The sequence below is a fragment of the Sinocyclocheilus grahami genome, unplaced genomic scaffold (genome assembly GCF_001515645.1).
Source record: "Sinocyclocheilus grahami isolate Dianchi unplaced genomic scaffold, SAMN03320097.WGS_v1.1 scaffold237.1, whole genome shotgun sequence".
NCBI lineage: Eukaryota > Metazoa > Chordata > Actinopteri > Cypriniformes > Cyprinidae > Sinocyclocheilus > Sinocyclocheilus grahami.
Window position 1 is genome coordinate 1,166,261 of NW_015505416.1, and position 15,338 is coordinate 1,181,598.

At 35.0% G+C, this 15,338-nt stretch overlaps 1 protein-coding gene across 1 annotated transcript in view; it reads left to right on the forward strand.

Moving 5' to 3' along the window:
- LOC107597819 (tumor necrosis factor ligand superfamily member 6-like) overlaps positions 1–1,620 on the forward strand; it is a 2,202-nt gene extending 582 nt beyond the window's left edge. Inside the window, exons 2-4 of the mRNA XM_016289008.1 lie at positions 873–918; positions 1,018–1,074; positions 1,159–1,620. Of these exons, the coding sequence (XP_016144494.1) occupies positions 873–918; positions 1,018–1,074; positions 1,159–1,565 (510 nt within the window). The 3' untranslated portion in view covers positions 1,566–1,620. The remainder of the gene's footprint in view (positions 1–872; positions 919–1,017; positions 1,075–1,158) is intronic.
- The last annotated feature ends 13,718 nt before the right edge of the window (positions 1,621–15,338 follow it).

The following is a 15,338-nucleotide window of genomic DNA, read 5'->3' on the forward strand; positions in this document are numbered from 1 at the left end:
GAGAGTGACTTAACAGTGTATTATATATATATATATATATATATATATATATATATATATATATATATATATATATACAGTGACCCAAAATGTATTTTGATGCATTCAAATCATCAAAAGAATGTATTTTTATATCTATAATACATCTGATAAAGTGACATTTAATTTCAATAAAGATAGCAAAAGTGAAACATTTCACAAAAAGAACAAACAAAAACAATAGATATATAATAGATATATAATATTTTATTAAGTATTTTGATACGTTCTGGTTACCAAATGTTACTGGATCATGTTAATAGTTAATGTGGTGAACTACACCTATGGTTACACTGCCAGGACACCTGTGTGAACCAGACGGGAAATTAGTTCTTAGAATGATGCTATTTTAATTCAATTCAGTGGAATTAAAATCCATGTTCAGGTGTCCAAATGCTTTACAGTACACTGAATCACATATATATTGACGCATCACAATTGGTAAAAGATTTGTAAGCCTTGATAGATAGTTATTTATACACCACCTGGAAAGCAGCCAAGAGCTTTCTTGTTTATGTAATCTGAATCTCTGATTAGTATAGTATCATTTTTCAGTTTCCATTCCATCATGTACATGCGACTGAGTATAGGACAGAATTACAAGTGAGAAAAAAACTTGTGGTCACTGGTCACAAGGCTACAGGAAATCTTCTACTTCATCTGTACAGAAGCCTAACACCAGCCTCTCTTTCTCATAACTAATAGTCAATTAACTTTAGATATATCTATGTTTGCAAAAAGACCTGTTTGTATCAGTTTGAGAATATTTTTTAATGCACAATATGTGTGTAACGAACAATTTGTGACCCTTTTTTTCTTCCCTCCAATGACAGGAAATACCCGCACAAATGCAGAGCCTCACTCCACAGAAACAAGTTGGTGAGTTGTGTGACCAAGTTACCAATTATCAGCTTCATCCTGTGCTAAATCTTCTCTGGTTAACATGATGACCCGATTGCTTGCTTTATCATTCCACAGGCCTGAATCCTGCTGAGCTGAACAAGAACACACAAAACTCTGCTGCACACTTGATAGGTAAGATCTGGTCCAGAAGGCATGCTGAACAAAATGTTAACATTTTTGCTACAAAACAGTATCTTATCAGGATATTTTGTTCAGGTCATGCAGACCAGAGCAGATCAGCTGGAACTCTGAAGTGGGAAGCAAATCTCGGTGATGCCTTCACAGAAGGCGTCAAGTACATCAATGGCGGCCTTCAGGTCAACATGACCGGTTTGTACTTTGTTTACTCCCGCGTGGAGTTTCTTTCACCCAAGTGCAACCCCAGAGACTCTTACACTCACATAATGAGTCGGCAGAGAAACGGCCGCAACCGGACAATCATGGAAGATCACCAAGAGGGCTTTTGTACGGCGGGGAGCAAACAGCCATGGATGTCCAGCAGTCATCTAGGCTCGCTTCAGCATCTCAAGCAGTCCGATTGGCTCTTTGTCAATGTCTCACACCCCCTTCTGATCAGCAAAAATTATCACAGCAACTATTTTGGCCTCTTCAAGATCAACTGATCGTGGAGGACAATCATGCATATGAAGGGCATGATTGTGATTTCAGATGAAGAGGTCGGCAATCTCTGGACTACCTTGAGGTCCTCAGAGATACAATGCAATGCAATTTGTCTGTTTCACATTTGATTTTGAATGTATCAGTTGCCTGTGGCCATTAAGTTATTTTGGAAAGTCGTGCAGAAGAGTTTCAGATTGAATGAACACTAATATGCTTCTGTATCAGGAGAAAGTAGATTAAATACAAATATTTATTTTCTTTAAAGTCTGATTGTATATTCATAGGATCAGTGGTCATATTGACTGAGTAATATATCAATAATGGTTAATAAATGTGGTCAATAAAAAATTGCAAATTGCAAAAACTGTCGTTGATTTCAAAAGTGAATCAAGGTAGGATGTCTCGCACTCTGAGATGAGTTACATTTTGTGTCGAGGTTTTTCCATGGCCACTAATATTTGCATGTGATAGTGGGTTGGTTGTCTCTGGAAATTATGTTGATTTTTTGGTTGAACATTTCCAGAGCTAATTATAAAAAATGTTTTTTTAAATCTAAATAATATTCTTTCACTTTCTCTAATAATGAGTATTTTATGAACAACTTAAACTGATAATAGTGCTAAATTAGGGACAGAGAAAAGCTCAGAGATGAATGCGACTCAAATGAGTTTCTAGTCAGCTGTTTTTGAATAACCTCTATGGACCACAAGACAATTTTTTGCAAGGTTGCGGGTTCATTCCTCGTCATTTCTGCAAAGACCCTCAGGTTGATTTCACTGCAGTGTTTGCTGAACCACACATGAACATTTAGGGGTTTCGTGCAAGCAGTACATTTTGTACTTCTATTCTCATGCTTCCTTCCTGTGTTTAGGTATAGCATTTACAGGGGTCAAACAGCTTTGATGAGAAATGAAAATGAAAAAATGCTTCTATCACTCATTTATTGAATTACTCACAAGACAAACTGTAAAGTTCTCAGTGTTGGTCTTAATTGGCGATATATGATTTCTAGACACTGAATTAGACACTATGTGAATTGAAAAGATCTCGTCTCAAAGTTAGTGCTTGAGTATTTTGTTGGGTTGGGGCTCCAGTGAAACTGCGTGTTATGCACTACTGTGTGTGTTTTTGTCGTGTGAATCTATTACACCTCAATATTCCATTTAGGTTGAGTGGAAACAAGGCCTACTCTCTCAGCACCTCCAACACTTTTGGGCACAGGCAAGCACACACACACACACACACACACACAATGCATATGGGTATAAGGAAGTGACCACTGGAGAATCATCACCCACAATCCATCCACTCTCTCAAACTCGGCTTCAAAAGAACAAAAACTAAAGCCCATTAATAGCACACAAACTGACATTTCTCAATTTAGAATTACAGTCAAAGAGATCCATTCCTACTGTGAGGCAGATCTTGATTTTTCAGTACCATGTATATGTTGTTAAACCATATATGTGACCCTGGAGCACAAAACCAGTCTTAAGTCGCTGGGGTATATTTGTAGCAATAGCCAAAAAAACATTGTATGGGTCAAAATGATCGATTTTTCTTTTATACCAAAAATCATTAGGATATTAAGTAAAGATCATGTTCCATGAAGATATTTTGTAAATTTCCTACCGCAAATATATCAAAACTTAATTTTTGATTAGTAATATGCATTGCTAAGAACTTCATTTGGACAGCTTTAAAGGCGATTTTCTCAGTATCTCGGCCATATATGGTCTTATCCTTACAAACCATACATCAATGGAAAGCTTATTCATTCAGCTTTCAGATGATGTATACATATCAATTTCAAAAAATTGACCCTTATGACTGGTTTTGTGGTCCAGGGTCACATATATGCCTACATGCTTTTATTTTGCCTTTTCTCACATAAGGTCAATTCCAACCTACAGAAAATGATTTCAGCTGTATGTAGAACTAAACAATGCATAGATCCTGGATCTATGGGCTACAATTTGGGATAATAACTTATTGTCCACACTGATTGTATCCACTTTTGTATATAATATTATCACATATAGGAAAAATATAATCAGTAAACAGTAAAACAGTAATTTTGTGAAATATTATTGCGATTTAAAATGAGTGATTTCTGTTTTAACATTAATAATAGTAATATTTTACATCAATCAAGACGTGAGTCTACAAGAACAACTGAAGGTGGTATATAAATTAGCTCAAGTTTCATAATGAATCACTACTTCTCACCGCCCAGCATCACGTGACCATAAATAGCAAAAAAAAAGTCTGTTGAATACACTGATGGCCTTGTGGGCTTGAGTTTCTCACTTTAACTTGGAACAACCCTTCCATTTTCCACAGTGCCCAACAAAGGTGCAAAATAGGTGTCAGTCTAAATGCCTTGGAAATAAATAAAGCGTTGATTTACAACATTTCAAACATGCACTTTATCTAGGACATTTAGTTTCAAAAGATGGTATCCATCCTGACCCCAAAGAAAGTGCTGATGTGGCCCAGTAATACTACAGCCAGAAGTCAGGGCTTTCATATGCCTCTGCTCATGGTATTGCCATTTTAAGGTTTTGCAGAAAAAGGAGCCATTTTACATAGACACAAATGAATACTAAATTCTCTTGGACTGAACAATGCAAAGAGACTACACTCTTAAAAATAAAGGTGCTTAAAAGGTTCTTCACAGCGATGCCATAGAAGAACCATTCAGTCAAAGGTTCTTTAAAGAACCATCTCTTTCTTACCTTTTTATAATCTGAAGAACCTTCTTTCGCCACAAAGAACCTTTTGTGAAACAGAAAGGTTCTTCAGATGTTAAAGGTTCTTAATGGAACCATTTAGACAAAAAGGTTCTTCTATGGCATCGTGAAGCACCTTTATTTTTAAGAGTGTATGTTGGTTAAAACAAGGTTAAGTTTACAATTCTTGCTAATGTGTACAAAGGAGATCCAGAGCCAGGTGCAACTTGAAGTTCACTATAGACAAAAAATAAAACAAAACCAAAAATAGCTTTTGTCAATTAATGTGAGCTTGCACCAGCACCCGACATTAGCTGAGCTGACATATACTGTGTGAAACCTGTGTTTTAAAAATCTACTTTAAACACGTGTTTTACCTTTTTCAAGAGATGTACATTTAATGACTCAAAAAAAATAAAAAAATAAAAATAAAACAATCGAAAATCTACAACAACCTCTAAGCATTATTTTCAAATACATCTAATATATATTATGTTGTGTGTGTGTGTGTGTGTGTGTGTGAAATAATTTCCTGTTTTAAGTGGATTTTATTATTTTCATGAGGCTTTTAATTACTTTGTTATATGATTATATTTGTCATTATCACATTAGACTTCAAAACTCATTTATCAAAATTGTTTGTTACTGAGAATTTAAAAAATGTGTGTCTTAGAAAATATGGATTCAAGTCACTGTAAATATTAATTGATTTTTTAAGTATTTTTGAATAAATTAGTGGATCTGGATGAGCACCAAACTATTAACTATACCCATATGGATTATTTTTATGCCCACTAATGCCCATATGGTTTATTCAGCTCTGATTATGATTTGACGTAAGCTTGTTCATGGACTTCCTAAAAAGGAAGAGAGACCTTCATTGAAGGCCTCAATCACACCATGTCTCACTACTAATATGATACTTACACATCATCCTGTGTCTGTCTCTGAAAGTGTTGAGCGATGTTATGGCTTTCATGTACGTTCAACCTCACAACCTCATGGGAAGACCTATTATTCACCACATCATCACCACATAGAGGAAACATCATACTGTAATTTAACTAGTAAAAGCCCTGTGAATGGATTAACAGGAATTTATTCAGAAGAAAAGCAATTAATGATGATTAAAGATTAGAAAGTCTTTCTAAATTGTGTAAACTTTGATATAATCAAATTAGGTACCTATGCTTTAATTTACGATATAATTAGATGGTATTATGGGCTGAGGGTTTATTGATGGAAATGTGTGGTTTTTTTAAGAATGTGAAAGTGTTAAGTAATTTATTTTTATTACTACTATTTATTTTTTTAATATACATATTTTTATTTTATCATTATTATTATTATTATTTTAAATTTTTTAAGTCTACCCGGGTTGGGATGGGTTAGGGTGGGTTCTAAATTTGCACAGTTGCTGTTTGTTTTATATGACTATTCCCAGAAGAAAATTCAATAAACTGTTAATAGTGATTTTTTTGGGTGATTGTATGCCTTTCAAAACCTGTATGACTTTGACTTTCAATATTTAAAATAATTATTTAAAAGGTTGGTTACCAAACAGCTGGGTTTATTTAGACACAATCGCAACCTACAGAAAACATGCAACAATTTCTATCAACTTTGTCATGTTAGCGGCAAGTTCAGATGGATGGCCTTATACACTCTTAAAAATAAAGGTGCTTCACGATGCCATAGAAGAACCTTTTTGTCTAAATGGTTCCAGAAAGAACCTTAAACATCTGAAGAACCTTTCTGTTTCACAAAAGGTTCTTTGTGGCGAAAGAAGGTTCTTCAGATTATAAAAAGGTAAGAAAGAGATGGTTCTTTAAAGAACCTTTGACTGAATGGTTCTTTGTGGACCCAAAAATGGTTCTTCTATGGCATCGCTGTGAAGAACCTTTTGAAGCACCTTTATTTTTAAGAGTGTAGGTCTAATTTTAAATTCAATATGGTAACATAATAAAGTTTCCTGGAGATCATACTGTTCCAACCACCATGCCAACATGCCCCACCATCCTTTTTGACATACGTCAGGGAAAATATGTCTCAACAATGGGTCATGATTCTCAAGAATAAGAATGCACAATTATAATTTTGAAAAACAGCACAGTCATAACGCAGCTTCCCCAAAATTATGCTTATCACACCATTTACCACACACACACCGGTTTTTGGCAATTAATGAGTATAACTAGTTTCGGTGGTCTTTGCAAACATCCAGATAATTGGAAATCTTTGCACAGACTTGCAAATGGTGACCCCATTAAGTATTTAAAGCGTGGTGCCAGGTTAAAGGCCAATTCAGGGGATATGAGTGACCAGTTAGAATTTACTTTTTCTTGTTCATCTGAACCTAATTATTAATGTTGAATAATAATAATATTTTTTTTTTCATTTCGGTATATACAGTGGGTACGGAAAGTATTTAGACCCCCTTAAATTTTTCACTCTTTGTTATATTGCAGCCATTTGCTAAAATCATTTAAGTTAATTTTGTCCTCATTAATGTACACACAGCACCCCATATTGACAGAAAAACACAGAATTGTTGACATTTTTGCAGATTTATTAAAAAAGAAAAACTGAAATATCACATGGTCCTAAGTATTCAGACCCTTTGCTGTGACACTCATATATTTAACTCTCAGCATTTTTGTGTATTTGAACCCTTTCCAGCAATGACTGTATGATTTTGAAATCCATCTTTTCACACCGATGACAACTGAGGGACTCATATGCAACTTTTACAGAAGGTTTAAACACTCACTGATACTTCAGAAGGAAACACAATGCATTACACAAACACATATATACTGTACATATATATACAGTATATACACACCACACAACCCGAATCAGAAAAAAGTTGGGTTGTTTTGTAAAATGCAATAAAACCTTTGAATATGTGATTACTTAATTCCTATTTAACCTTTCTTGTTTATTTACAAAAGTACAAAGATCTCCAATATTTTCACTGACCAAATTAATTGCATTTTGTAAATATTACAATTTGTAATTTTGTAAATCTAAAACAGAGTCATGTTTAATGTGTCACATCAACTTTCCTTTTAATTACAATGTTTAATTGTTGGGGAATTGAGGATTACTAGCAAAATTTTTGCCCAATATCTTGGCTGATTCTCCTTTCCATAATGGGTCATACATTTTTCAATAGGAGACAGGTCTAACATATTCACTCTGTCTTTGAGCACATGCAGAAGGTTATAATGGAAGGAAGGTTTCTTCAATTGTCAGACAGGATGAGGGTGAGATCAGATCTCTGTGGGGAGCATATTGGCTGTTTTCAGACTCCTTGTGCATACAAAACTGGATTATTACAATTAATGGCAAAAGGAATGTTTGGAAATGTAAACTGATATGGGGCAGGCCCAAGCCTTTATGTGGCCCTAAGCAGAATTTTATTTGGTGGCCCCTCTGTGCCACCAATACCACTGATTATTGTCAATGCTTGATTATTCGCACACTATAAATCTAACACACCCATTATCAGTGGCCTGGCATGTTTTTACCTTTCTACAATTTTTAATTGTAACAGTAGCAAACCCACATGAGTGGTCAGGTGTTAATTTGCACTTTTTTGAATTTGAAAAAACCCAGAGTCAGACGCGCTCACAACTGTTCAGAGTTTTCAACCACAAAGTTTATTTTAGGTTTCAGACATTTAAACAGACATTTCGATTAAGTACTAGCAAAAAAAAGACATATATAGCTTGTTAAATAGGCCTACACACTGATTACTACGGAAAGGGGTAATAACAATTTAAATTAAAATTGTACTCGTATCAAATACACATTGTGTAGGTAACCATAAAGTTGACTCTGTTTTTCTCCCAGTTCACTGACCACTTACTTTCATGTATTTCCGGGAGAAATTAGTGAATTATGCGATGTTAATCTGACAGATCCACACGACAGCGCGCATTATAGATCAACTAACATGGTAATTAAGCTTGGTTAAACAACAAAACAAGTTAATTTACACATATTTGACAATCAGAATAGGCTATATCATATAGTTTAGGATAAAGTTAACAAGTTTGTGGATATTTGAATAAAATAGGAAAAACATGATAGACCTACACAACAGCACTATTGTGCCTGCATGACACGTCGCTATGGAAATAAAATGATACGTAGATTATTTAATTATTTAATATTGCATTTTTGTATAATTGCCATTGTCTACTGACATAATATATCACAATAAATCAAATAAAATAAAAATGTAATATATAATAATAAATAAAGGTAATATATAATAATATATAAATAAAGTAAACTGTGACATATTATAACAACAATTCTTCATACAGTGGACTACCAGTAAAATTCATTAAAATATGGGACCAAATATTATTCAGACACTTTGTTTAGGTGTTATCTGACATTATAAAGATGAATTTGTTCCGAGACAGTTTAACTCGTATTTTCGAAACTATAGCGAATGAAGTGTGAAAATGTGTGAAATGTTGAAGGTGTCTGAATAAATTTTGGTTTGACTGTAACTGGCTTAAAAAACTTTTTTTTTGTAGTTGGTGAAAATGCTAATGGCCTAAGACTTTAAGGGTCCAAGATTTTAACACTAAACAGTATATGCAAATGTAATTATTTCACTCAGTTAGCCTATAGGTTTTAAATGAAAGGCAAACACATCTGAAATGTACATTTAATTAATGGAAACATTGAATAATAACAGTGTAGTGTACAATTTTTATTTATTTATTTTTGACAGTAATGAAAACATTCAGTAGATTATATTGCTGTTTAAGAAACATACCAGTTGTTCAGTTATTAAAACATCTCCCCCCCCAAAAAATAAAAAAACTCAGTAGACAAAAATTCCACAGAACAGCCACACACACACACAATAAAATATAATAATAATAATAATAATAATAATTATTATTATTGCCTTTAATGGAAAAGGTTACTTCACTGCCTGCAATGCAACGGAGCCTTCAAACAATGAAAATGAATAATCAACCAACAATAAAATCATCAACAGTGTTTCAAAAGTATCAGATCCTTTATAAGATCAGACCTCTGATCAACAGAGTTGGTTTGTCACTTTGGGGGGCAGTAATGGTAGCATGATGCAGGGGAACAGTGTAAAATGTAGATTTCTATCTAAAAAAATTAAACTGCAAAGCATGCATGCAAATGAAATCTTTTTGCAAGTTGGCCACAAACGAAAAAAAAACATACAAGCCAATGAGACGCATGAAAAAAGGTGTTAAAACAGAGTTGATGAGGCAAAACAGACTTACAGAGACAGACTTTTACACAAATGCAAGGTAACCTTGAAACCATTTAAAAATAATGTTAGCCTTATTTGTTTGATAATTCAAACAATATTTCATGGTGAAATAAAGCAAAGATCTTTGCTTTTTCAGCTGTAAGCAAAGTTCAGCATTAACCACATCATTTTACTAAAGCATGGCTTATAGATGTCAGAGATGCTTAAGAAACCAGAAATGTTTGAGAAAACATGCCAGTGCTTGTGCAGAGACCATTACCTGAAACAGGAAATGTGTCTGACTGAGCTGATATGAGAAATATTACAAGCCAACTGAAGCTGTAAAGGTCATTACAAAACCACACTAAGGACCACACTAAGGAAACTTTGAATAGAAATTGCTCACCAAAAGTAGTTTATAGTAAAGCTGTCGAAGATGGTAATGGAGTGGCAACAGTTACTTGTCCTCGAGTCTGATTGGCCAAGTGCAATTCCAACAGTGCTCACATAAGCTACAATTGCATAGCATACTACCATTATATTTCCACCATATCTTTTTTAGTCAATGTATAGTACATGCTATTTTGAATTCAGTGATAGAATTCACTCACACAAGAATGCTTCGCTGTTTATATCACTCGGTTGTCTGTGTTTAAGCTTTTCAGGCAGACTGTGTGTGCATTAGTGGTGGCGATTTTCAGTGAGCCTTTCTGCAGGTTACATAGTTACACCAGTAACATGTGACTGTCCTTTTGATAGAGTCATTGAATTATTCACTTAACCAATTTGTTCAAACACACTATTCGGAGAGATACCAAACACCTGTCGTTTGGACTCTGGAGATGCACTTTGTGTGCTGACTTTGATTTGATTTATTTTTGTTGGAGTAACAGACGTCGATAAAGTAACTAGCAGGATTTGATCTAAATGTTAAATATTCTGCATTGATTTCTTGTTTATTGAACTTTTGCAGGCCAAAAGACATGACTGTAAGTGTCATATGTGCAGAACAGCACTCTTGTTCTTGTGATATTGCTCAATTATTAAGAATGTTAACTGATAAATAAATTTACATGCTTACATTTAACATTATACTATCAGTTAATACTCCCCGAGATGTATTTGTTGAGATTATTCTAGTTAGATTCAATATCCATTAGCAAGGGTCCAAGTTATGTTTACTGCTTTTAGTAGAAAGCACATTAGATATGTGCAAGCAACTGTAAATTCTGAGATAGAAGAAGGTTGCTGCAGTCACAGGGAATCAAAAAGAGTGGAAAATCCACAGAAACACTGCAAATATTGCACAAATTTAACTTCCGCTTCTACATTAAGATAGATATGGTGAACAAGTAATTCAATGCTATGTCCACTAAAAATGATTAAAATGATTAATACCATATTTATGATGCACTGTAGTTCCTATACAAAGATTGCACTATCGGAGCATATGGGTGTTCACAAATAATTCACACATGAAATAAACAATATGAGAATATTAATAGACTCGCATTCTAGAAAAGAACCAAAACGGCACAGTTGTTTCACTGCTTAAATAGTAGGCATATATTCTTTACTATTAAAACAGCGGTTGCAAATGTGTAGAACTGTCATGTGGAAAACCAGTCAGTAATGATACTGACACAAAGCATGCTTAATTTCATCAAGGAAATAATCATAAGTTTCAGTTAAGTGAGTCAGAATCAGTAACCGCAAACAAGGACAAATCAGTTGGTGATGGTTCTTGCCTTTATTACTTGGTACACAGTCTTTATCACATTAAATACACACTACAATCCATATTCAGATTTCTTACAACCTTTTAGGACAGAGAAGCCCAAACCAGGACCTGCAGGCCAAAGTTGGCCCGTGATGAAGTTTGATTTGGCCATGCCATGCCAAATCACAAGAGGAGGGGGAAAAATATCTTCATTTCTTATTTACATTTTTGATTTAACATTTTTTTAAACATTTAGTTTTATTACAAAAACAATATAGAGTGAACTTGATTAAAAACAAATGTAAACATTTCAGAAATTTGTCATTTATTTGTTTTATTTAAAAATGTTAATGTATTTAATACATTTTAATATTATACAGTTGGATACAATGCGACTTTTGGGCGATGGCGCTCAATCGATTTAGATTTTTGGCCCTTTGTATTAAAAGGTTTGGGCACGTTTGCCTTAGGTTATCTGCACCTAAAAGATTAGTGTACCAAAAAAAAGAAAATCCTCTTCTAAAGGATTGCATGAATTTGTTTTTGCAGCTGATTAGGTATGAGTGTACAGTATATGTGAAATGGCATACCTTTCAGACCTAAGAGTTCAGTGCAACTATTTCTAAACAAAATCTAAAGATGTTAATGATAAATGATCTGGTGTTCGCCGTGTGCAGCTTTGTCAATATCAGAAAAATGCTAGCAAGAGTTTTAATCTATTAGCATGTCTTGATATCAGTCTGCATGTGGTCATGTTCTTTGTCCTCAAACAAAATGTGTAAAGGTCGCCACCTTGTGGTAGTTTGTTGGACGAGATTTGTTTTAAGATGCATAACAGCCCAGTCTTATGTCTGCCTTTCACGAACAGAATAATGTGAACACCAGCTGGGAAATTTATGAAGGTGTTTTATCACCTTTTGGCTCTAATTCAGTTTAAAACCTTCTCAGAATAGATTCATAGAATTTCTTTCCCAGTTGTTGCAGAGATGTTAGAGGGAATTAGAGCTGCACGATTAATCGTCAAAAGATCGCGATCTCGATTCAAACACCCACGTGATTCTATATGACAATGATTCGTCTGTGTCTATTAAACCTTTGACAAAGTCATATCGAAACATTCAAATCAGTTATCATATCATATTAGGAGTGAAACACCTTCACAGTCTTTTCAATAACACGGTATTATTTATGTCTTTAAATAAAAATGATTATGATTATCACAGAAGTACTTTTAACCCTCTGGTATTGCTCATTTGGGAGTCACACTTGTGTTGTTTGCGGTCAAAAGTGACCAGACATCTTAACTTTTTTTATTATTATTTTCAGTGAAATCAATATCTTTTTGTTCAATCTTTTTTTTTGTTATTGTATTTTTAGAGAATTTCAGGGTACTATTTAGCCTAATTTTTATGCAATAATTATGATCAATTTTCCCACAGAAAAAAATCAAATCTAATATTTTTCTATTACTTTTCACTTATGGCAGTATTTCATGTTAGAATAGAGACAATGGGCCCTATTTTAACGATCTAAGCGCATGGTCTAAAGCGCAGGGCGCAAGTGCACTTAGGGCGTGTCCGAATTCACTTTTGCGGGGAAAATGGTCGGTGCACCCGGCGCATGGTCTAAAATGGTTGTCCCTATATTCTCTTAATGAGTCATGGGTGTGTTTTGGGCGTAACATGCAATAAACCAATCTGTAGTCTCATCTCCCATTCCCTTTAAAAGCCGGATTCACTATTTACATGGCGCAATTCACAAGAGCAAAGACTGAACGCTTCTCCAGAGAGGAAACGGATCTGCTCGAGGGCGAGGTTACAGCGCATGAGCAGACCATCTACGGGGCACAATAATCTTTTACATTGTAATCCTTTCATTTATAATTTTTGGCATGTTTGTGTGCTGCTGCGTGTCCCTGTGTGTGTAATAATACCTCAGGAACCAGATGAGTCCTCTGCACAATGTGACTTTGCTGCAGCTTGGAATTGAACTGCTGGTTTCGTCTGGTCAGAGGAGAACTGGCCCCCCGACTGAGCCTGGTTTCTCCCAAGGGTTTTTCTCCATTCTGTCACCGACGGAGTTTTGGTTCCTTGCCGCTGTCGCCTCTGGCTTGCTTAGTTGGGGACACTTCATTTCCAGCGATATCGTTGACTTGATTGCAAAGATACTATTTAAACTGAACTGAACTGGATGATGACATCACTGAATTCAATGATGAACTGTCTTTAACTGAAAAATTAGTGTTTACTATTGTCATTTTGCATTATTGACACACTATTTTCCTAATTAATGCTGTTCAGTTGCTTTGACACAATCTGTACTGTTAAAAGCGCTATATAAATAAAGGTGACTTGACTTGACTTGATAAGCTGAGTGTTCGCAAGTTCGGCACCTGCTTATATAGGCGCATATTTATTACTAACACGCTCTTTAAATAACAAAATAAATATAGGGCCATTAACTTTAGACCAGGGGCCTGTTCTTCATACCTAGCTTAATACATCTGAGATGATTTGAAAGATTCCAGATCTTCTAATCATGATAACTGATCTCTGGCTAATTTGGTTCTTCAAATGAATTTGAGGATTTGATTAAAATATCTGGATTAAGTTGTCTACTGCGTGTTCTCGTATTCCCCATAAAGGGATGTATGATCGATACTCGAAACCACGATCACCAATGCAGCGATTGGCTGGCGGCAAGACAGCAATGTAATGACAGCATATAATTAAAAAAAAAAGACACCTGACGAAACTTGACAAATTTCTGGACCTTATGTGATGTATGCTGGTTCTTACCACTAGGCGGTGCCCTGTATTCAAACATCCTGTGCAGTCAGATAACAGAACATTGTTAGAATAAGAAACACAGTCGGTGTGAACAGTTCTTGTGTGTCGTGTCTTCATTAATATCTTTGGACTCTTAAACTAGTAAGTCTAAACAGCTAACAAGAGTTACCAAAAGATATCACATGGTGTCAGAAGTTAAAGATGGATCAGCTAAAACCGCCAAACAAATTAATTTTTGAAGGAAACACTGCAGAGAATTGGAGAATTTGGATTCAGAAGTTTGAGCTATATCTTGTGGCAAGTGGAACATCTGAGAAATCCGGCAAGATAAAGTGTGCTACATTTCTTCACGTTGCCGGGGATGAAGCACTAAAGGTATTCAATACCATGGATTTTCCTGAGGAGGAAGCTAATGATTATGACATACTGAAAGAAAAGTTCAGATGTTACTGTGAACCAAGGAAAAATCTAACATATCTAAGACACTTGACACATGAACTAATTGATACATATGTGAATTATTTAAAAAATAATGCGAATTCGCACAGTTGACAATCACTGATCCGAGACCGCATAGTGTGTTGTGTGAACAATGATTAAATCACAGATAGACTCTTGAGAGAACCGGATCTGGATCTGATCAAAGCCATAGATATCTGCAGAGTGAGTGAAGTCACAAAAAGCCAGATTAAAGCTCTCCATGAGGAAACCGAAGTGACAGTAAACAAAATGAGTAAAATGCCGCTTACAAAGAAGTCAACTGAGAAGAATGCTTATGGACAAATATGCAAGGTATGTCGCAGAAAAAATCACTTCGGTAGGATGGGCAAAATGCAAAAACAGAAAGACAGAACAAGGTTTTCAATGAAGAAACTTCATGAGATTGAACAAGAGGATCACACAGAACTGTTCGTGGGTGCCATCGAAGAGAAGCAGAATGGAAACAAAGTCGAGATGCAAGTTAATAAAGTAACTGATGCCACAGTATTGAAGAAAGACAAGTGGACTGAAACACTAAAAGTAAACAAAAAAGCACTTTTTTTTAAATTGTATATGGGAGCAGAGTGCAACGTAATCTCGTACAAAGACTTTCAAGCAGTTGCAGGGAAATCAGTGTCACTGTGCAAGTCAAACTGTATGTTAGTTTCGTATTCTGGCTACAAGATGGAGCCAAAAGGTACAACAAAATTAATCTGCTAATTTAAAGACAATGAAGCAGAGATTGAGTTCCAAGTAATTGAGAAAGACTCACCTACCATCCTGGGAAGATCGGC